Here is a 24,834-nt window from a genome sequence, read left to right as displayed (position 1 = left end):
AAATTTCTGTGCATCACTAAAATGTCCGGGTTTGGCTAGAAGAAAAGTTGGCATCCCTAATCTACAGTATCTCACAATAAAAGATATTTTTTGTAAATATTTTGTGATTGAAGAAAAAAGGAGAACAAAAGACGGGACTTTGAGGCACACGGGAGCAGAAATATAAATTGGATAAAATAGCAGTTTTTAATGAATTCATTCAAACATTCATATATTTACATATTTATGCACAAAGCTATAATTAATATTTTGTATTCCATTAAAAAATACATTCCAGCAAGGACTTTTTTGGCGAACATATGAAGAAAATGACATAAAAAATATAAATATAAACAATAATATTTAGATGTGTGACACATTGAAGTGTCACTTGGAGAAAAATAGCAAAAACAAAAAAAAATCAGATGAAACGTCCATACATGAGTAATGATTGTGTGCACATAACGGTAGTTGAAAGCTCTACGCGTTTCGGGACCTTATAGTCACTCATCAGGAGCAAAACCGTAGTGACCACCTATGAATAGGGAGAACAACAATATTTTACCTAGTCTGAAAAGCAAGTGGGCAAATGTAAAACATGAAACCCCACACAAGTACATTTGACCCACAGACTTACAAAAATATCTGCTCAATGGTGGTGCAGCCATGAAAGTCTAGCCAGCCAAATATGCCATATCCCGGAGCTGAGGGAGCGTGTCTGGGCGACGAAAGCCCAACAAGGACAAACCCCGGGTGGGTCAGGGTGTGGGAAAAAACACACAAGTGGGTGATGACACGAAAAGTGGCCTCAATTGGGAGAAGCACTAAAAAAAAAAACGACTGAGTGAAAAATAATAAAGTATTGAATGTGAAGGAAAATGAAAGAGAAATGAGCGGAAGGTAGGGTAGAAGACAGTGGAAAAGAAGGGAGAAAAAGGGAAGAAAAAGGGAGTAATGAAAGAGGAATGGAAGAGAATAACCTGTGTGAGAGGCCATAGCAGTAAAAGAAATAGCGAGAGAAAAGGAAGGGGGAACAATAGGGAGGGAGTGAGTCTAAAGGGGTGAGATGGAGTTAAATACCTGCTGATGGGTGAAGGAGGGCTTGGGAGCCAAAAAGTGTGTGGATACAATGAAAAACAGAATGTGATAAAAAAGTGACCAGGGTGAGAGACACCCTGCACAAGGAGAGGCTCAAGCGGGGAACGCCGCCACAGGACCACCCCCAACATCATGCACCAGCAGCCTAAAGGGGGCCGGGAGGCGCCACAACGCTGCCAGCCTACCATCCAAGCTGGCCAACCAAGAGTGTCACACCGGACTCCCCAAGCGCTGGAGATGGTGAACTACGCAGCCGGTATAAGCGCGCCACAAGGACGCTGATCATCCGGCGCAGAAGGCATTACGTCGACGCGCAGTGGAGGAGACCCCGCCTGCCCCACGTCAGAACAGGGCAGAGGAGAAATCCCCAGTGTGCGTCGCAGCTCCGGGACGTGACAAGCGAGGCACGGCCATGAGACAAACAACGGCCGATGCCACCAATGCGCACATATGATATGATTATGAAAAAAGTAGCACATGTCTAAAAAATAGAGTAGCATCCTGTAAATAGTTTCTGTATGGGGACAAACAAAATACATAATTTGAAGGTTAAAACTAAAAAACAACTGAAAAAAAAGTTATATCTTTTCATGTAAATAGTGGTTAAGGCGCAAATAGAATATGTGCTACTACATTATAAAATAAAGTGCATAATATGTTGTATTAAGGTAAACATTAAATTTGTGTCAAAGTCCAAAGTTCAAAAATCACTTGTATATATGAATAAACAATATGATATAAAAATAAAATAATAATTCAGATCTTCTGTGCAAACTCCAACACCGTGCCTCCTAAAGTGCAATGTGCTTCAATTCTTGACAGAAAAAAGTGCTTCACCCGAAGTGACATATATATGTGCTCACCAGATTTCTAAGGCCACAAAGTGACCACCAGGCATATAGATAAAAGGATTCCTTCCTCCGTTGGCTAGATGCTTCTAAGCCACGCTCAGCCTTAATCGCCTGCTTCCAAGATTAGCCTGGACCACACTCCAGTCATAAATGGTATGAAATAGTATAGACTTCAGTCAACCATACTCTTGAGTATATATCCACAGCTCCTTTTCATTCAATCTGTAAAGTTAGGCTCCACCATAAACGAGCCACAGAAAGGCATAGATAGTGTAATATTGTCTTTAATTCTTAAAAAAACACTTACAAGTCATATGTAAGGTACAGCAGGTTTCAGCACAGCTGGGGGGAAGAGGCAGAGGCCAGTCCATCACTGAGTGTATGATACAAGAAGCGCGGTGTCCATCTCAGCTGTCATTGGGGGCGGAGGGCTCCTGTATCGTGTGTCAAGCCTCAATTTCGATGCATTTCACGATCATGCGCGCGTCATCAGAAAAAACAAAAAAGGTCGAGGGCGAAGGGGAGATACCTGTGAGTCCCCATTTAGACAATACCCATGGAACCCTCCCTATGTTAATAATGAACCTCACAAGGGCCCCAATTATTATCAAGAAGATTATTACCCAGTAGGGGATTCTAACGGTGCTTATTATAATAGAAGTTCAAGCACCGAATATCATTTGAATGAATACCGGAATGCCTCTAGATCTACCAACACTTATTACAACAGAGGTAGGGCCTCCCATCCATATGGGAACCCAATATCTACTCAGAATTGCTTTGCACCGTTGCAAAATCCGGGGCCCCGAAGGGAAGGGAATTTTCACAGGACCCCAAGGGGGGCAGGGAGGGGGGCTCCGTTCATCCCACCCAACCCAGGAGGGAGGCCGAATATAGTCCCTCCCCCCACCAGCATAGACAATGGACTAGTAAGAAAAAGAAAAATCAGAGGAAGGAGAGGAGGCAGGCGAACTCAAAAGAGTAAAACCCCAGTAGGAGCAGGGATCTATAATCTTAGTGGTTCGTCCCTGAATGAGGACAAAATTATGGTTTTAGACAGAGGTCTAAAATATGCCCCTACCCGCAATTTAAATACATTTCAGACCTACATTAGCTGGCAAAAATACATTAGAAATTTGAACATTAAGAAATACTACCTCTCCAACACCACAGTCCAGACTGAATCTAATACAGTTAAATCATCGGGCCAACGCTCTACTCTTCGTAATAAATCTGTTTTCAATCCCCCTAACCTGATGTCTTTAAAAATATAGTTTTTAAGGATCTTCTATCACTCAAGATCCAGAAGGTGAATGATCCAGCATATATCAAGAAGGGAATCAAATCCTTGATGGAGCGGAAAGGTCTGGTGATACGTCCGGCGGACAAAGGAGGAGGCCTTGTCATGCTTGGCAAAGCATATTATAACAACGAAATGGAGAATCTACTTAGTGATTATAACACATATGTAATGCTCACTAGGTATCCCATGTTTTAGTTCAAGGAGGAGTTGCATTCACTTGTAGAAAGAGGGAAATATATAGGAGTTCTTAATACCAAAGAAGCACTTTATTTAGATCCATTATTCTGTCACACTCCCATAATATACTTTTTGCCAAAAATCCATAAGAACAGTACTAATCCACCAGGCCGGCCAATAGTCAATGGGATCGACTCAGTCTCGTCGAGACTCGGTCAGTACATTGACTTTTTCCTTCAAACTATTGTCTCAAAAACCTGTTCCTTCTTGAAGGATACCAAACACATCATCCAGATTCTTGAAGCTCTCTCTTTTTCATCTCCTTGTTTTTTGATAACAGTAGATATAAGTTCTTTGTACACGATTATCAGCCATGACGATGCCCTGACTTCTGTACAATGGGCATTCAGAACATCTGACCTAACTAGAAGACATAAGAACTTCATTTTGGATTGTTTAAAGTTTTGTTTATCTAAAAAATACTTTTGGTATAACAAACAGTTTTACCTCCAAACTAGAGGTGTAGCGATGGGGGCTCTTTTGGTCCCAGTGTTGCCAACCTTTTCATGGCTCACTGGGAGGAAGATGTCATCTTTAAAAACACACCCCCGGAACTTGTTTGTTACCAAAGGGATAGCGACGATATCATTATGATTTGGAAAGGGGATAGCCCAATCTCGATTTATTCATGCAGAAGCTAGACAGGAACAATAGGAATATTGTCCTATCCTGGAATGTGAGCAGTGATCGGATAGTCTTTCTAGATTTAGCTATCACCAAGGAGGGCAATCAGTTAAGGTTAAAGAATCACTTTAAACCTACTGATCGCAATGCGTTCATTCCCCTCGGAAGTTGCCACCACACCCAGTGGTTGTGCAACATTCTGAAGGAACAATTTGTACACATCAGGCGAAACTGTACACATGAAAGTGCTTACCTTTCACAATCACAGGTTTTGTCAGCCCGCATTTTGCAAAAGGGGTATGACCGATCTAGTATAGAAAGTGATATCGAGAGTGTCCGGGTGTTGGATAGATCATCATTGGTGTCCAATTGTCCTAAGGACAAACTGGATACATCTGGGAACATAAGAATGATTCTGGACTTCAATGTTCAACATAAAAAATTTGAAAGGATCGTGCGTAAACATTGGCCTATTCTTAAGCAGGATAGGGTACTTGGTCCGGTTCTCTCAGAATACCTCCAGTTCATATACAAGAAGGCCCCCTCTTTGAGAGATAAATTGGCCCCTGGGGCCATTTATCCACCAGTCCTGTTCGAAAATAGGATATTTACCATACTGACAGGGTTTCATGCCTGTGGACGGTATCCACCATGCAAACAGGCTAAGGGTAATGTCAAACGTAAAGAGTTTGTCGCCACGGCAACAAAGAAAGTATATCAAATTAAGGATTTTATAACATGTTCTACATCAGGGGTAGTGTATATTATGGAGTGTGAGTGTGGCCTCCAATATGTAGGGAGAACATCTAGACCTCTACACATGAGAATTGGAGAACATGACTAATATCAAAAAAGGTCTGGTCACACACAATGTCTCCAAACATTTTAAATTATATCACGGTCGCAACCCTGCCAAATTAAAATTCTGGGTGGTTGAGAAAGTGACCCCGCACTGGAGGGGGGGGGAATTATATTTGACAATTGAGCTGCCGAGAGTCCTTCTGGGTCTACGAGACCCAAGTGGGGGTACCTACGGGGGGGTCAATGTCGAATTCGATTTAAATTGTTTGATTTCGGATCGATAATTATCTTTCCCCTGTGTTTTATCAGGTTATATTTTTAAGGAATATTTTTATTAAAGGGGTTGTAAAGGTATTTTTTTTTTTTTTTTTTAAATAACAAACATGTTATACTTACCTTCACTGTGCAGCTCGTTCTGCACAGAGTGGCCCCGAACCTGGTCTTCTGGGGTCCCTCGGCGGCTGTTTCAGCTCCTCCCCGCAAGCATTTACCACCTTAATGCGAGCTCCCTCGCATGGTGGTGAGTGCTTGCGGGCGCGCTCCCGTGATACAGCGGGCGGCTATAGCCGCTCGCTGTATCACTCGGCCCCGCCCCCCGGCGCGCCGCGTCATCGGATGTGATTGACAGCAGCGCGAGCCAATGGCTGCGCTGCTTTCAATCCATCCACTGCAGCCAATCAGCGACCAGGCTGAGCTGCAATGAAGATGACGAGGACGAGCAGCGAAGATTCGAGGCGTCAGGTAAGTAAAACGGGGGGGCTGGGGGCGGCGGTACTGTCAAAAGTTTTTTCACCTTAATGCATAGAATGCATTAAGATGAAAAAATTTTTACCTTTACAACCCCTTTAAGTTCATACTCCTATTGGATTTATCATGTCCTGATTGGAAATATACGTTTGAAGACTGAATGGTGATGATATACTGTATCATTGTTAAAAGGTGGCTGCGATGATGTCGATTTTAAAACCAGTGAGGAATGTTCAGTCCTTTCCCTTTTTTTTATATTTTTAATATTTTATTAATTTTCCATATGGATAACAATAACTTAGTTCTGGTATCCATCGAACTATCCTGGGTAATGGGCCTGTGGGTGATTGTTTAAACTTTAGCCAATTATAGCTATATGTATACTCAGGCTCTTTTACTATCTCACAGAGCGGGTTGAATATGGGCGGTCTGTGGCTTAGTTGATTTGTTACCCTGGGAATGGCTCCATAGGGAGGGTTGGTTTGAACGGATGGAGTTTTCTCCCCCCTATGCGTTCCAGCTAGAGATGGTATTGTGTTTAGGTCACATGGCCGGGCGTCATGCCGTCAATGACGTCACAGCTGTTATGACAACTTATAATTGTAAATAGGAAGTATTTCCCTTTTATGTCAGGTCACGTGACCGGGCGTCATGCTGTCGATGACGTTGTGGCTGCTATAGCAACCTGGCAATGACAATGACAACAGGAAGTATTTCCTTAACCTCCGAGTGGCCCTAGCTGATTAGACGGCTTCCGCTGGAGTTTTATCATTCATGTGAACTTAATTAGTGGCTATATATATATATATATATATATATATATATATATATATATATATATATATATATATATATATAGATTTGACCTTCGGGACTCCACTACTGCTAAGGAAGTCCCGTGTAGGACGATATGCGTGCGGGAGTACCCTAGGACGTCACTGCGGCCACCTTATATACTTATGACTTGTATTACACCATCCATCCCAGCACTAGGGTTATAGTGCTATATATGTGAGTACCTGTCTTTTTTTAAATAAAGGAAGTTATTTTAGCCACACAGTGTGCACTATATATACTTTTTACATTACATGATATCACGGCTGAAAATGGAAAGCAACAGAGTGTGGTCTTGTAAAGTGGTGTGATTATCTACCTCATCCATCTACCTATCCAAGCTTCCATCCATGACCACTGAGAGTGGTGAATGCCTGTTTGACCTATCTGTTAGTTCAGGGGTCCACTAACTGAGGTGAGCATTTCGGCTAGCTGGTGGTGGAATCACAGATTGCGTTGCACCTTATGAACATTTCTGAGCACCCTTACCACCTCAGAGGAGACTGCTTTCTGTTAACCTTTTTCCTTTATTAAAGGGGACTTTCAATGATTTTTCATCATGAGCAATGTGTTAGTTTGCTGGTTGCTTTTTTTAACGCTGCACTGTTTTTTCATTTAATACTTATAAAGGGTTTTTATATATTTACCTTTTAGTGTTCAGCTGCTTGTATCATATTGTTAGGTACATATTGATTTTGCGCTGACTGAATTCCCGTGTTCTTATTTCTTCAGTATTGTCACATGAAAAGATATAATAAAATATTTACAAAAATGTGAGGGGTGTACTCACTTTTTTGAGATACTGTATATATTAGAATTCCAAAATATACACTAAGTTTTATAGAAATCCATGTAGCTACTGCCATTTTCATTTTCAGCAAACGTTTTGTTGTTGTTCTCTTCAGAAACACTGTGACCGACAGAAGTCCAATTTGCGCATCAGGTACCGCCCCTCCCTGTTTCAGCATATTGGCACACATTCTTCATTGGTTGGAAAAATACAGAACTTAAAGGTGAGATGAGCTCCTCCATTCCCATCCACGCACTTTAAAATGTTGCATCTGTTTATATCACTTATAGGTGTGCATTGCTTGCTATGTGTAGACATTTTACTAAACTGAGAAACTATATGGGCTGACATTGCTCAATTCTCTTAATAAAAATACTGGTCATCTGGCCGTCATGCCAATTGACTTTTGAGTTATGAATGAAAAAAAAAAATGCAGATTAGAAGTGCAGACTATCATTTTACATGCTAACTGCATGCTAGTTCTTGATGAGTGTCAAGGCCAGGCAGCTAGCATTTCCAGAGGGAGTTCAGTTATTAGTTTCAATAATTCGTTTAGTACAGATTTCCAGCTTCAGAGGAATATATTAGGAAAAAATAAAATGCCGTTTATTTTGCTTGTGCTTTTTCAAATATTTCAGCTAGTGTAATCACATGAAATCTGCTTTAGTACGAAGTTTCTGTACTCCTTTCTTTGGAGTAGAAAAAGTTCTTATGAACCTGCTCTCTGAAGATTTAAGGGAACCGTTTGACAGAGTACACGGCATGGGCTTTAATGAGTAAAGTTATTTGTTTGATGCTGAATGAAAGCATAAAGTCAATATTTGGAACTGTCTGACCTTTATAAGTTTTAATACTACATTATGAAGGTCGTTCTGTGTCAAGGATTCAGCTGAGTGTGGGTTTGTGATTGTGCATTATGCTGTTTGCCTGCAATAAATTGAGCTACTTACTCATTACCTTACATCATGTATTTGTCTTACTGCTCAGGATAAAGATTTTGACAAGAAAGTGTTATACAAACCACATCATAATCCTCCAGCAAAACTTAGCACCAGTCTGAAGGTGTACCAGCAATATAATCTTTACAACGCTTACATAGGCCAGGAATGCTTCTGGTCATTTTCTCCTGTGGCTGGGGACTATATTCTCTTTGAGTTTGAGGAACCTTTACAGCTAGACGGGTAAGAGACCTTCTTTCCATTTTTTCATATTTAGATTGTTATAAATATACATTTTTACTTAAAGTATGTGTAATATAGTATACGTGTTTAACTGCTAATGTCAGTATTAGACCATATTTAGTCCACACCATCCAGTGCTATATAGTAAACACTCCTTTATTTAATAGGTATGTGTATGTTAATATCTCCGTTCCCCGATTTTGTGTATCTGTACCGAAAACACATATTTCCAATAGCACATCAATCCACAACAGCGTGGTACTCCAAATACGCTCCTCTAAATCTTGCAAGCCTTCTCGAACAAATTTTGTGCATGAAAACCAAACAATACTGTAATATGCTCACGCCAATAATTATATGTATATTGTGCTTTTTCATTTAATTAGTGCTCAAATTTTGTGCAAAACCGACTCTCTCACTCCCTCTCATCAATCTGATCCCTTCCCCCCATGCACAAAAGTATTAGACCATGCCCTTACTCAAGACAGTTCTTATTGGGGCTCGTTCACATGATTAAAGAGGGCTCTACACCATGAATAGAAGCAAATATCCAATGCTTGCTGTAGCGCAGAGGTATGATTTTGATCTGTGTGTTGTCCTCTCTGTTCAACAGAAGCTGATCATTACTGTTTCTGTCAAACGGTCTTGCTGGAAAATCAGTGTTCGATCAGCTGCTGCAGCCAATGACTGCAATGCTGATCAGTGTATTCTGACAGGGGAAGGAGTCCCTGCTATCAAAAATATGATAGCACAGTTGGGGAGATCTCTGCATTCACATCGCTTGTGTGGGTGCAGGAATCTGTGAGCTTTTTATTTTTCATTCATCCAGCTGGTTAAATGAAAAAAGGAAAAAAATCTTGGTGTGTACTAGGGTTGCACCGATATTAGTATCGGTATCGTTGCTGATACCGAGCACATGCTCCGATGCTTGATCCGATACCTGGGCAGTCAGGGATGATCGGTGCGGTAGTGGGGGGGGAGTTACAAGCACCGATCTCCATGTATAGATTTCAATAAAGCAGCTGAGAGCCGCTCCCCTCTGTGTGCTCCTCCGCTCCCCCTCCGTGTGCTCCTCCGCTCCCCCTCCGTGTGCTCCTTCTCCGCTCCCCCTCCGTGTGCTCCTTCTCCGCTCCGCCTCCGTGTGCTCCTTCTCCAATCCCCCGCCGTGTGCTCCTTCTCCAGTCCCCCTCTGTGTGCTCCTTCTCCAGTCCCCCTTTGTGTGCTCCTTCTCCAGTCCCCCTCCGTGTGCTCCTTCTCCAGTCCCCCTCCGTGTGCTCCTTCTCCAGTCCCCCTCCGTGTGCTCCTTCTCCAGTCCCCCTCCGTGTGCTCCTTCTCCAGTCCCCCTCCGTGTGCTCCTTCTCCAGTCCCCCTCCGTGTGCTCCTTCTCCAGTCCCCCTCCGTGTGCTCCTTCTCCAGTCCCCCTCCGTGTGCTCCTTCTCCAGTCCCCCTCCGTGTGCTCCTTCTCCAGTCCCCCTCCGTGTGCTCCTTCTCCAGTCCCCCTCCGTGTGCTCCTTCTCCAGTCCCCCTCCGTGTGCTCCTTCTCCAGTCCCCCTCCGTGTGCTCCTTCTCCAGTCCCCCTCCGTGTGCTCCTTCTCCAGTCCCCCTCCGTGTGCTCCTTCTCCAGTCCCCCTCCGTGTGCTCCTTCTCCAGTCCCCCTCCGTGTGCTCCTTCTCCAGTCCCCCTCCGTGTGCTCCTTCTCCAGTCCCCCTCCGTGTGCTCCTTCTCCAGTCCCCCTCCGTGTGCTCCTTCTCCAGTCCCCCTCCGTGTGCTCCTTCTCCAGTCCCCCTCCGTGTGCTCCTTCTCCAGTCCCCCTCCGTGTGCTCCTTCTCCAGTCCCCCTCCGTGTGCTCCTTCTCCAGTCCCCCTCCGTGTGCTCCTTCTCCAGTCCCCCTCCTTGTGCTCCTTCTCCAGTCCCCCTCCGTGTGCTCCTTCTCCAGTCCCCCTCCGTGTGCTCCTTCTCCAGTCCCCCTCCGTGTGCTCCTTCTCCAGTCCCCCTTCGTGTGCTCCTTCTCCAGTCCCCCTTCGTGTGCTCCTTCTCCAGTCCCCCTTCGTGTGCTCCTTCTCCAGTCCCCCTTCGTGTGCTCCTTCTCCAGTCCCCCTTCGTGTGCTCCTTCTCCAGTGCCCCTTCGTGTGCTCCTTCTCCAGTGCCCCTCTGTGCTCCCCCTGTCCCACACCTGTCAGGATGGAGAGCGGAGGAAGGAGCTGGTAAATCAGTGATTTACCAGCTCCTTCCTTTTCTGAATGAACAGAGTCAGTGACGACTGACTCTGTCCATTCATAACTGAGCATCATAAACTGTGTTTACGATACTTCAGTTTATGAATGAACAGGAGCCGCTGTCTCCTGTCCATTCATCTTCAGTGCAGCTGAGGCTGCAGAGAAAGGGACTGGTGAATCTGTGTCCTCAGTCCCTTTCCCTGTCTCAAAGGGGAGATGTCAGTGGTCTGTTTAGACCCCTGATATCTCACAAAAGTCCCCCCCCCAACAAGGCTGATAAAAAAAAAAAAAAATATTAGTAAGAAAAAAGAAAGAATGGTAATGAATATTTAAAAGTTAAAATTGTAAAAAAAATAAAATAAATAAAAACACTGATACCATCCACGTGTCATCAGTGTTGCATATTAGTGCCACTGTCACATGACATTAAAAAAAAAGTATTGGGTATTGCTGAGTACTTGGAAAAATGTATCGGTACTTGTACTCGTCTTGAAGTGGCATCGGTGCAACCCTAGTATATACCCAGTGAAGTGAACAGCCTCTTTCTTCATCTGTCAGGAGCACAGAGGAGGGGGCGGAGAGGCTGCAGTTAGTGTGTGATTGCTGATTGGAGGAAAGGGACACACCTCCCTCCACACAGAAGAACTGTGTTCTGAATAGACAACCTGTCTGCTAAGCTCCCCCTCTCCCTCCCTTCCAACACAAATTTATCTCATGTGTTGGAAAACTTCAGAAGTGTCTCTTGCTGATAACAGCTGAACAAAGCATCAAAATAGAAAGGACACTTGGAGCTTTGGAGAGAGATAAGTGTAAACTACAGATATATGTGCTTTGCTCAAATGCAATGACTGAGGTTTACAACCACTTTAAGTGAAGGAGGAAGTGGTCAACTGTGAGGCTGACTCTGCTTTGCAATTGTTGCCTCAGAGCAGTGGTGGCTGGTGTGACAGACCTAGCCAGAACAGAGGCTGTTGGAGAGGACTGTATGCAAGCCTGTTGCTGGTGCTAAATATTTTGGGGGGTGGCGGCGGCAAACGAACGCCCGACTGAACAGCAAGCGTTTCCTGAGACCCGATTGGCCAGGGAGTCCTAAGACTCCTTGGCCATTCGAGTCTTGGGACCAGCTTCCTAATTGGCCAGGAAGAGAATCAGGAAGACAATAGCGAATATTCGCTATTGTCACACAACTGGGTGGGCGAGCCCATGCTTTCTTTGAAGCCAATTAGAGCCTTAGGCTCTAATCATGTGCTTAAAAAAAGAAACTCCCATTGCAATCCATGCGTCCGGTGCCCTGCATGTAGATTAGGGTCCGGGTGCCTGGATTAGGGGGTGGCGCCCCTGCGCCCTGTATGGACGGGCCGCCACTGCCTCAGAGTACACGTTTATTTGTAGGTAATGCTTTATAAGTAATTACTTATTAATAATTAGTAGTGTATGGTGGGCCTATGTGTTAATGGGTACCCAGAAACCAAGATTACATTGGTGGAAAGTGTCAAATGACCATTCATCAGTGCATCCTGTTATAAACCAGGCAGGAAGAATGGCTGAATGGGTGACTGTACTAGGGAAAGTTCAACATCTATGCCTGCATGCTGTCACTTCCCTAAAGAAAGTAACGCAAAAAGTGATGTGCTTGGGCTACATATTAAAAAAGTAAATGTAGATCTAGAAAATAAAAAATCAAGAGGTCTGGATTTTAAACAGTTTTCCGCCCACCCCGGCATCCCTTTTAAACTGTTCTGAACACCCTGGGGATGGAAAGCATTTGTGATAATGTGACCGCTGTCACAGTGGTCACATGATTGGAAACTGGTCCCGCTGGCTACCATTCTTTAGTCTGGACCAGAGCGGTCTTTCATAGCCCAGTCTTTGTGCTGGGAGTGCACAGTAAGCTTGCTCTCACCACACAAACATTGGCCACCCAGCTACACATATGTGCCATGTGGGTGTTGAAGGCCATCTTTTTACCTCTACACATAAGTGGTTGTAAAGGGGTTAAATCTGAATTCTTGCAATTTTTTTGCAAGCAGTGTAGGCCTAAATGTGACCTGGTATCAACCTCTTGTAGTCTCTGTACAGCAGGGCTAAAATGTAAGAAGACACAGCACAAGGTGCCAGTCAGTTCAGGTGCTGATAGGAAAAGAGTAGAGTGGCAGAGAGATGAGCTCATCGCTGCTGTCTCTCCTTTCACTGTCCAATCACAGGCTGGGGCAGGAGTAGAATGACAAAGGTATCATTTTCTTGGGCTGTGCTCTTTGAAGGTTCACCACTTCTTTGGGTGTGTTGCTTAATAAACAAAGGATGGTCTCAGCACTGCAGTGGACAAGCACGTGATTTCTGCATATCGCTTTCTGCTCTTTAGGTTGGGTTAAGCATTTGCATAGAATTTACAGGTACCCAGAAGTTCTGCTCCCTGTTAAGAGTAGTAAATGGAGAGGGGACCAGACCATTCGATATTATACTTTAGTTGTGTCATCCTTGCAAGTGACGTTAATAATGAAAAGATTGCACTTACAGAAATAATAAGAAAGGTGGTCTTGTCTCCTGCCCAGTTTTGTTTTTTTTTAAATATATATTTCTTTCTTGGACATCACGGGACACAGAGCCACAGTAATAACTGATGGGTTATGTAGGTACCTTTAGGTATTGGACACTGGTCACACCCTAATCAGGAAGTTCAACCCCCTATATAATCCCTCCCCTTCCAGGGATACCTCAGTTTTATGCCAGTGTCTTAGGTGATGGACGTGTAAAGATGTCCTGTGCTGAAGCTCCAAAGGGAATATCCTGATATCCTATACTGGGGCAAGCCAGGCGAACCGGATCCATTTAAAGCGTCTTTTCATGGCCGAATTGGATGGTACCCGGGCCTCGTGTCCGAAGAAACGAGGTTTTACCTGTAACGCTTCTCTTTTTAGAGAGCTGGACCCCGCAGATCAGAAAATGGCTTTAAACCTCCTAATTTCTGGCTGGGTGCTTTACAGGGCCAGAACTGCAGGATCCCCCTACTCGTAGGGGGCCCCAGTCTCTGACGGTTTTTTTTTAAACGGAGCCCACCGTGAGAGGTGAAGATTGGGTCTGTGTATACAGCACCCTGCGGCTGGATAAGGTAAGAGGAGATTCCACAGAATTTTGAATTCTAGTAGGTTTTCTCCTTTAACCACTTCAGCCCCGGAAGGTTTTACCCCCTTCCTGACCAGAGCACTTTTTACAATTCGGCACTGCGTCGCTTTAGCTGCTAATTGCGCGGTCATGCAATGCTGTACCCAAACGAAATTTGCGTCCTTTTCTTCCCACAAATACAGCTTTCTTTTGATGGTATTTGATCACCTCTGCCGTTTTTATTTTTTGCGCTATAAACGGAAAAAGACCGAAAATTTTGAAAAAAAATGATATTTTCTACTTTTTGTTATAAAAAAAATCCAATAAACTCAATTTTAGTCATAAATTTAGGCCAAAATGTATTCGGCCACATGTCTTTGGTAAAAAAAAATGTCAGTAAGCGTATATTTATTGGTTTGCGCAAAAGTTATAGCGTCTACAAACTAGGGTACATTTTCTGGAATTTGCACAGCTTTTAGTTTATGACTGCCTATGTCATTTCTTGAGGTGCTAAAATGGCAGGGCAGTACAAAACCCCCCCAAATTACCCCATTTTGGAAAGTAGACACCCCAAGGAAATTGCTGAGAGGCATGTTGAGCCCATTGAATATTTATTTTTTTTGTCCCAAGTGATTGAATAATGACAAAAAAAAAAAAAAAATTTACAAAAAGTTGTCACTAAATGATATATTGCTCACACAGGCCATGGGCATATGTGGAATTGCACCCCAAAATACATTCAGCTGCTTCTCCTGAGTACGGGGATACCACATGTGTGGGACTTTTTGGGAGCCTAGCCGCGTACGGGGCCCCAAAAACCAAGCACCGCCTTCAGGATTTCTAAGCGCATAAATTTTTGATTTCACTCTTCGCTGCCTATCACAGTTTTGAAGGCCATAAAATGCCATGATGGCACAAACCCCCCCCAAATGACCCCATTTTGGAAAGTAGACACCCCAAGCTATTTGCTAAGAGGCATGGTGAGTATTTTGCAGCTCTCATTTGTTTTTGAAAATGAAGAAAGACCAGAAATTTTTTTTTTTTTTTCTTTTTTCAATTTTCAAAACTTTGTGACAAAAAGTGAGGTCTGCAAAATACTCACTATACCTCTCAGCAAATAGCTTGGGGTGTCTACTTTCCAAAATGGGGTCATTTGGGGGGGTTTTGTGCCACCTGGGCATTCCATGGCCTCCGAAACTGTGATAGGCAGTGAAGAGTGAATTAAAAAATTTACGCCCTTAGAAAGCCTGAAGGCTGTGCTTGGTTTTCGGGGTCCCGTGCGCGGCTAGGCTCCCAAAAAGTCCCACACATGTGGTATCCCCATACTCAGGAGAAGCAACAGAATTTATTTTGGGGTGTTATTTCACATATTCCCATGGCATGTTTGAGCAATATATCATTTAGTGACAACTTTGTGCAAAAAAAAAAAAAATTTGTCTCTTTCCTGCAATTTGTGTCACAATATAAAATATTCCATGGACTCGACATGCCTCTCAGCAAGTAGCTTGGGGTGTCTACTTTCCAAAATGGGGTCATTTGGGGGGGTTTTGAACTATCTTGGCATTTTATGCACAACATTTAGAAGCTTATGTCACACATTACCCACTCTTCTAACCACTTGAAGACAAAGCCCTTTCTGACACTTTTTGATTACATGAAAAAATTATTTTTTTTTGCAAGAAAATTACTTTGAACCCCCAAACATTATATATTTTTTTAAAGCAAATGCCCTACAGATTAAAATGGTGGGTGTTTCATTTTTTTTTTTCACACAGTATTTGCGCAGCGATTTTTCAAACGCATTTTTTGTGGAAAAAACACACTTTTTTAAATTTTAATGCACTAAAACACACTATATTGCCCAAATGTTTGATGAAATAAAAAAGATGATCTTAGGCCGAGTACATGGATACCAAACATGACATGCTTTAAAATTGCGCACAAACGTGCAGTGGCAACAAAATTAATACATTTTTAAAAGCCTTTAAAAGCCTTTACAGGTTACCACTTTAGATTTACAGAGGAGGTCTACTGCTAGAATTACTGCCCTCGATCTGACGTTCGCGGTGACACCTCACATGCATGGTGCAATTGCTGTTTACATTTGACGCCAGACCGACGCTTGCGTTCGCCTTAGCGCGAGAGCAGGGGGGACAAGGGTGCTTTTTTTTTTTTTTTTTTTTTTTTTTTTTTTCTTTATTATTTTTTTGCTTTTTTATCTTATTTTTAAACTGTTCCTTTCATTATTTTTTTTTTTATAATTTTTATTGTTATCTCAGGGAATGTAAATATCCCCTATGATAGCAATAGGTAGTGACAGGTACTCTTTTTTGAAAAAATTGGGGTCTATTAGACCCTAGATCTCTCCTCTGCCCTCAAAGCATCTGACCACACCAAGATCGGTGTGAAAAAATGCTTCCCCAATTTCCCAATGGCGCTGTTTACATCCGGCGAAATCTAAGTCATAAAATGCTCGTAGCTTCCGGTTTCTTAGGCCATAGAGATGTTTGGAGCCACTCTGGTCTCTGATCAGCTCTATGGTCAGCTGGCTGAATCACCGGCTGCATTCTCAGGTTCCCTGTTGAGACAGGAGAGCCAGAGAAAAACACGGAAGACGGTGGGGGGGGCATTCCCTCCCACTGCTTGTAAAAGCAGTCTAGAGGCTAATTAGCCGCTAGGATTGCTTTTACATGAAAGCCGACCGCTGGCTGAAAAGAATGATACCAAGATGATACCTAAACCTGCAGGCATCATTCTGGTATAACCACTCAAAGTCGTGAATGGCGTACCTGAAGACAAAAAAATGGTTAACAATAAAGCACAGTGAACAGTAAAGTATAAAAAATTGCATACCTGAAAAGCAAACATGATAAAACATTGCAGAATACAGTAAAAAAGAGCAGAACAATAGAGAGAGAGAATAGAGAGAGAGAGAACAATAAAACGACAACTATTTATTTTTTTTATTTTTGTTTGTGTTTTTTTTTTTTTTTTTTTTTTACACTTTTTTTTGTAACTGTAACTTTTATAACTGTAACCGGTTCCAGGTTCGGGTCTCTCAAAATGCGATGGCATCTTGGGAGACCCTGTGAAAGTGTGCCTAGTCTGTGCAATGCTGTACCCTACGCTAATACTCAACTAGTGAATGGTAGCGTTCAAAACATTCACCAATGCAAAGACCAGGATTGTCAGGACAGGAGGGACAATAATAGCGGGTGTCACGCCTATATCCGCGCTTGCTGTAGACACGACATCTTTTTTGGGGGGGTTCGCTGGGTAGGGGTACTCGGGAGGACATAAAGAAAATGCCTCTCATGCAGCCGACTGCATTTGGTTGGGGATGTGAATGGGGGAAGTACGGGCGCTGCAGAAGCGGTGGGTTCCCAATTAGGATTGGCGAATGCAGCAGGAAGGGCACTATGGGCACGACGGGCCTGTGTTTGTCTTCTTGGTGGCAGCGGGACACTACTTGTGCTTGTCACCTCACCAGCTTGAACTGCACTTATGGGACTCGCCACGTCACCAAGTGTTACTGTAGTGCTGGTTTGACTACGACCGGGGTGTACTAGGCCGCTGGCGCTTGCCAGTTCACCAAAACGCTACAAAAAAAAACTGTTAGTGATTGCAGGGATCAGGCCTGACTCTGCGAACGCTGCAGTTATGCGTTTAGTGTTTTGTAAGTTACAGTGATCGATCGATACTGCACTTGGGTGGGCTGGGCTGGGCCGGGCAGAGGGGCAAAACGCAGGTGCTAGCAGGTATCTGGGCTGATCCCGCTAACACTGCGTTTTTGGGAATCCTAAACTGCTGGGGACGCTAGTATAGATCTGATCGGATCAGATATTGATGCGTTCAGATACTATACCACTAAGGGAGGTGTACGGTGCGTGGGTGTTAGCGCTACTGGCACTAACCTGACGCTGCCTGGGGCTGGTGCTTGCCATTTCACCAAAACGCTACCAAAAAAACTGTTAGCGATCGCTGGGATCAGGCCTGACTGCGAACGCTGCAGTTATGCGTTTAGTGTTTTGTAAGTGACAGTGATCGATCGATACTGCACTTGGGTGGGCTGGGCCGAGCCGGGCGGAGGGGCAACATGCAGGTGCTAGCAGGTATCTGGGCTGATCCCGCTAACACTGCGTTTTTGGGAACCCTAAACTGCTGGGGACGCTAGTATAGATCTGATCGGATCAGATATTGATCCGTTCAGATACTATACCACTAAGGGAGGCGTATGCTGCGTGCGTGGGTGTTAGCGCTAATCTGACGCTGCCTGGGGCGACGCATATCACCGCCGGGCGATCAGGGGGCTAAAACTTTATTCGGTAATAAACGGCGGGTGCCCTGACACTATAAAAAATAAACAAACTAACCAGCGTCACCCGTAACGGTTATACAGTGATCAGTGGTGAAAGGGTTAACTAGGGGGCAATCAAGGGGTTAAAACATTTATTAGGTAGTATATGGGGGTCCCTGTCGCTATAAAACGCTGACGGCGAACCTCAATATTTACCTCACTAACTAGTGTCACCAGCGACACTAATACAGCGATCAGAAAAATGATCGCTTAGCGACACTGGTGATGGGGGGTGATCAAGGGGTTAAAACTTTATTAGGGGGGGTTAGGGGGGTACCCTAGACCTACAGGGGGCTAATACTCCCTGCCCTACCACTTCTAACTGTCACAAACTGACACCAATCAGTAATCAGGAAAAAAAAAAAAAAAACAGCTTGGTGTCAGTTTGTGACGGGGGGGGGGTGATTGGGGGGGGATCGGGGGTGTTTAGTGTGCCTGGCATGTTCTACTGTGTGTGTTTGTGTTTTACACTTACTCGGATGTCTTCTCTCCTCGGCGCCGGAACGGAAACTGCCAAGCCGAGGAGAGATTACATCACATCCTCTGCCTGTGTGTACTATACACAGGCAGGGGATGTTTCTCATTGGCTGGGAGTGATCGCGAGGGGGGGGCCACGATCGGATGGCCTTCACCTCATCTCTGATCGCTCCTAGACAAATGCCGACCGCCGCTGGACCCCCTGCCCGCGGGAAGGCAATCGCGTACCAGGTACGTGATTTTGCCTGCCCGTGCCGCTCTGTTCACGTATATATGCGTGAGGCGGTCGGCAAGTGGTTAAGGTAAATGCATGCTATGCCTATTGTGACCACTGGGGGCTGCCAAGAGCACATACCTTCTCATGCTGTTTTCTGTCTCAGCGTTCCACACTACACAGCTCTTCCGACCGGCTCCAGGTAGGATGAGATGGGGGATTTCTCCTCATGGATGTTCCCCCCAGGCTTAGGGGAGGGCGCAAGTGGGCTGTAAGGCGGTTTTTTACACCGCACTGTCACCGCCGCCGCCATTGCAGGTATGCAGGCCCCCATCGCTGCCGGCCTCTCACCTTTCTCCTCCACCCCCAGCCTTCCTCCATGATAATTCCGGAAGGGTCAGGCTCGCGCAGGAAGCGCTTGTTTTTGAAAAAGACAAGGGGGGGCGCCAGAGGGGGGGGGGCGTCAGCGCGCTCAGACGCCCACAGTGCCAGAAGCATGGCTACTTAAAGCACGCTCTACAGGTGCACTGAGCCTTGGAGGGACACAGAGCTGACAGTTGCATGTAAGGTGGGACACAGGCATTCTCCTAGGCTGCATTTACTAAAGTAACACCGGACTGGGCATTTGGTAGCAAGGCTTTTGCCAGACTACATCGCTCAGCAGTCAGTGTTCATTTTGGATACATCACACCTTGTTGCTTTGCACTATGGGTAGAAGAGGTTCAAGTACCCCCAGAACCAGAGACACTAGGAGGTCTCGTTCAGGTTCTGAGGACCCCCTGTCTGCTACATCCTCCCCCCCGTGAGGGGCCAGGGACGGCTGGACAGGGAGAGTCTTCGGAGTCTGGGGCTATACCTGCTTCCGGCACTTCAGCCCCTGTATACATTACACAAGAGGTTTTTTCCTCAACCATTGCTGGGTTAGAGGAAAGATTAATGCCTGTGATTACATCTTCACTCAGTGGAAGAAAACGTACTAGGCCTTTCTCTGTTTCCCAAAACCCTCGAGCAGAGGAGCTCTGGGATAAAGGAGATGAATCCCTTTCAGAGGATCAGGATGGGACAGATAATTCCTCTTCAGAGGAATCAGGTGGAGAGGGACCCTCTGCGACTTCCCAAGAGGAGAAAGTCTTAGTGCAGATCCTTACTGGATTGGTCCGCTCCACATTTAAGTTTCCCGTACCTGAAGCTGTTAAAGAATCCTCTTCTGCTTTGTGGTCACTGAAACCTTCCCAAGCAGCACGTGCTTTTCCTGTTCATAATTTGCTTGAAAAGCTCCTTTATTCTGAGTGGGATCACCCAGGTAAGCGATTTCTTCCGCCGAAAAAGTTTTCAACACTTTATCCTATGGAAGAAAAATTTATTAAGATGTGGAGAATGCCGGCCATTGATGCGGCCATTTCCTCTATAAGTAGTAGTCTGACTTGTCCTGTAGACAACGCTCAGATGCTCAGGGATCCTGTGGATAAAAAGATGGAATCCTTATTAAAGGATGTTTTTTCCTTAGCAGGATCAGTGGCCCAACCTGCAGTAGCAGCGATTGGAGTCTGTCAATACTTAAGAGACCATGTTAAGCAGGTCATCAAAGTATTACCTGAACAACAGGCCCAGGGGTTTGCTAACCTTCCAGCGGCCTTATGTTATGTTGTTGACGCCATCAGAGATTATATCATGCAAACCTCTCGCCTTTCACTTGGGTTGGTGCATATGCGTAGAATCTTATGGTTGAAAAATTGGTCAGCCGAAGCACCATGTAAGAAGCTCTTGGCTGGGTTCCCTTTTCGGGGTGCAAAGTTGTATGGCGAAGACTTGGATAACTATATCAAGAGAATCTCTTGTGGGAAAAGCACTCTCTTACCTGTTAAGAAGAAGAGTAAGCGTCCCTCTTTCAAACTGACTCTTTCCCCAGCGCTAGGGGCATCAGCCTCCAGGCAGTCACGACGGCCTCCTCCGTCTGGGGCTAGAAACAAGAGTCAACCCCAGGAACAAAAGAAGTCCTGGGGGAAGAAGTCTTCTAGACAAAACACTAAGACATTCTTCATGAAGGGGCGCCCCCGCTCGCTCGAGTGGGGGGAAGACTGCTACAGTTCTCAAAGCTCTGGCAGGAGGACTTCCAGGACAGATGGGTAATCTCCACGGTAACCTTAGGGTACAAGCTGGAGTTCCAAGAATTTCCCTCTCCTCGTTTCCTCAGATCAAGTGTTCCCAGAGAAGAAGCAGTCGCTCCTCCTAGCGTTAGAGCGACTTTTGTCGCAAGAGGTCATTATGGTGGTTCCCACAAAGGATCAAGGATTGGGCTTCTATTCCAACCTTTTTATGGTCCAAAAACCAAATGGGGATGTCAGACCCATTCTGGATTTAAGGGATCTGAATCGATTCCTAAGGATTCAGTCCTTTTGCATGGAATCAATTCGTACAGTAGTCTCCATCCTGTGGGGAGGAGAATTTTTGGCAATGATAGACATCAGAGATGCATATCTACATGTGCCCATTTTTCCGGCTCATCAGAAGTTTCTACGCTTTGAGATAGGAAGGCGCCATTTCCTGTTCGTGGCTCTGCCTTTCGGGTGTTCACAAAGGTCTTGGCCCCTCCTCTAGCCAGATTAAGGGCTCAGGGTATAACTGTCATAGCATACCTAGACGACCTGCTCTTGATAGACCGGTCGGTGGCTTCCTTGAACGGGAACTTGAGGACCACAGTCAAGTATCTGGAACATCTAGGTTGGATCCTCAACCTAAAAAAAACAGTAAGAAGACTGGAGTATTTGGGTCTGATCATAGATACAAGCCAGGAGAAGGTATTTCTTCCTCAGGCAAAGATCACTGCTTTAAGGGAGCTGATTCTGATAGTCAGGACCAAGAAGGGTCCTTCTGTCCGCCTTTGTATGAGGCTTTGTATGAGGCTGCTGGGAAAGATGGTGTCTTCATTCGAAGCAGTTCCCTATGCTCAGTTCCATTCAAGACTGCTGCAACACAGTATTCTGTCAGCCTGGAACAAGAAGGTTCTAGCATTAGACTTTCCGATGCACCTGTCACATGCGGTGCGTCAGAGCCTCAATTGGTGGCTCATACCCGAAAACCTGCAGAAGGGGAAATCCTTTCTACCGGTTACCTGGGCGGTGGTAACAACAGATGCCAGTCTGTCAGGTTGGGGAGCAGTTCTGGAACAGTCTGCGATCCAGGGGCTATGGTCCAGGACCGAGAGGACCTTACCCATCAACATTCTGGAGATCTGGGCGGTATACCTAGCCCTAAGAGCCTGGACTATCAGGCTACAGGGTTGCCCAGTCAGGATCCAATCCGACAATGCCACAGCAGTGGCTTATGTCAATCATCAGGGAGGCACCCAGAGCCGAGCTGCTCAAAAGGAGGTGAACCAGATCTTGTTCGGGATTGAATCCATTGGAGGCAGCCTCGATAGGGGTAGGAGACACCAAAGGCTCTGCAAACGCGAAGCCTATTGGATCTTCACCCTTGGGAGTATGACCCCTGGGGGCCTAAATGAAGACCCTGAGGTTCACAAAATCACGTGACCCCATAGCATTTACCCACGGCGCTTCAATATGCCACTGCCACTTCATCCACATATACACATCTTTCTGTCCTTCCTACTTCTGGTCCTAGGTCGACTTTCGATTGTTGCATTCGAATATATTTTTCCAGGTTTATTTGGTGTATCATATTTCACATTTCCCCCAGTGACCTATGGTTAATCAAATCTACACTGAACTATCATTATGTGGTTATGTTGTTATTGTGGTACCATTGTTGATATGTTTAGCATATATGATATAGGCATCTCCTTTGTATTTTAATGACAAGTTTGTCACGTCACACATGTTGCACACAGTAATGAGGAAGGGACCATCCGGCTTTTACCTGGAAAATATTATATTATAAATTAAAAATAAAAATAAAAAACATATATATATATATATTTACTATACATCCCTTTCCTTCCCCCCACCCTCCGTTGTGGGGTATATGATGACTACAATGGGCACATTAGCACTAAGTAGTCACTATGCCAGTTACTGGTCGTGCCACATGTGTCCACTCCTTCAGTACCATCCCGGTGTATCCAATCATCTCTCTTTTTTATTTATTTATTAAGAACATTTTAATTCTCACCTGTTACACAATTTGTTTTATAATAACAATTTTTTATAATAACTTATTATTTAACCATTTTTAAACATTCATACATTCTGGTTTGGCCTGGATTAGTCCTTCATCTATATAATAATCTTTCTTGGCTGCCTCGGGTGCCACATGGTATACAGTGATGTGGGCGCTCACGCAATGTGCAGATGGGCATATGGGTTGTGCATTCTGTAATATTGTGAATATGTCTCCATATACACATATATGTACTACTAGTACCGCTGACAGTCCTAATTGCTATTTAGCATAACACTATACATGCTGTATATTACCCACTGGTCACCATTGACTTTTGGCAAACATGTGTGACATAGATATATATGTGTGTGTTCACTGCTTGTCAGTGTACAGCAGCCCCTGTGACTCAGTGTGTGACGGCCGCTCTGTGCATTGCTTCCGTGTTGTCACTTGCGGGGCGGGTCCGTGGTTTGCACTGTGCTGGCCTCGCCCCCTCGAACGTCTGCCTCTACTAGTATGGCGCCGCGCTATCCCCTGCCGTTTACGTCATCGGTATGCGGCAGGGGGCACAGAGGAAATGACGCGCACCGCTCCTTCCTCTTGTCTGGAACGCAAACGCACTGGCGTGCGTTCCAACATTGATTATACATCCAGAAAAGACCGGCGAGCCGCTATCCTATACACACTGCAGCTACGAAGTGATCAGGGTGCACTTAACATCTAAGGTACAGTGTCCATCTCTTTATGTATAAGTTTATAAGTTTATTAACATGACATTTCCCTTCCTGCCAAACAGATGCATCCATCCCATGCCACTCTGCACCGTTCTGCGCCCATTTCTCTCTCGCTATATATACATACATGTGTGTGTACACATGCACACATCTATTATTGCTGATCATGTACCCCTATGGCTAGCCCCTGCTGGGTTTTAACTGTATTACAATACAGCGACACTCATCAGTTTTTTCACTTTACTATATCTACTAATGAATCTTTTCATCAATTTATTTATCAATTTATCTATTTATTCATATATTTTTATATATATTTTTTAATTAAATAAATCATGATGGGCAATCCAATTGTACAGGCAAAGAGTGTAGGAGGGAGGATCTCCCAGAAAGGGAGGAGCCCTATGTGCCCTGCCCCCTCCACTGATTGTGCCGGTTTGGCATTCACACTATATATACAGGGCCTACTGAAGGAGTGTTCACTGCTGAGCTCTGATGAAGAAGGGATGAGCCCTTCGAAACGCGTAAGCGAGCAGTGTTATATATTCCTCGGAAACACCTTTGGAAGGCTTCGTTCATCATTTATACCACTTATTGCAAGTTGATGTCCAAGGTTTATGGCACATGATTCTTTACTGCTTGTGAGTAATTTCCTTTATCATTTTACTTAATAAATGTTTTACAAAAGATAATGCACATGGCTGGTGCGCCCTTCTCTCTTTTTATTTCTTTGAACCAGATCTTAGTCTGGGCAGAGATGCAGGTGCCATGCATATCGGCAGTTTTCATTCCAGGGATAGAGAACTGGCAGGCGGACTATCTAAGTCGCCAGCAGTTACTCCCAGAGGAATGGTCTCTGCATCCCGACATCTTTTTTGCCATATGCCAAAGATGGGGGGTCCCAGATGTAGATCTCTTTGCATCCCGATTCAACAAAAAGACAGATTTGTGGCAAGGACGACAGATCCTCTTGCATGCGGGACGGATGCGTTGGTGATTCCGTGGCATTGGTTCTCACTGATTTATGCATTCCCGCCTATTCTGCTACTGCCACGACTCCTTCGCAGGATCAGGCAGGATAAGAAGTCGGTACTTCTAGTGGCCCCCGCTTGGCCCAGAAGGACTTGGTATGCAGAAATAGTAAGGATGACGGTGGGTTCCCCGTCT

At 44.8% G+C, this 24,834-nt stretch overlaps 1 protein-coding gene across 1 annotated transcript in view; it reads left to right on the top strand.

Annotated features, from left to right (window-relative positions):
* The window catches only part of MGAT4D (MGAT4 family member D), a 242,233-nt gene that overhangs the window by 173,187 nt on the left and 44,212 nt on the right, over window positions 1-24,834 (top strand). The window contains exons 11-12 of the mRNA XM_073604110.1: window positions 7,380-7,487; window positions 8,252-8,445. Coding sequence (XP_073460211.1) covers window positions 7,380-7,487; window positions 8,252-8,445 — 302 coding nt within the window. The remainder of the gene's footprint in view (window positions 1-7,379; window positions 7,488-8,251; window positions 8,446-24,834) is intronic.

Source organism: Aquarana catesbeiana, linkage group LG01 (assembly GCF_042186555.1).
Source record: "Aquarana catesbeiana isolate 2022-GZ linkage group LG01, ASM4218655v1, whole genome shotgun sequence".
NCBI classification, from domain to species: Eukaryota; Metazoa; Chordata; class Amphibia; order Anura; family Ranidae; genus Aquarana; species Aquarana catesbeiana.
This window is presented reverse-complemented; position numbering and strand designations above follow the sequence as displayed.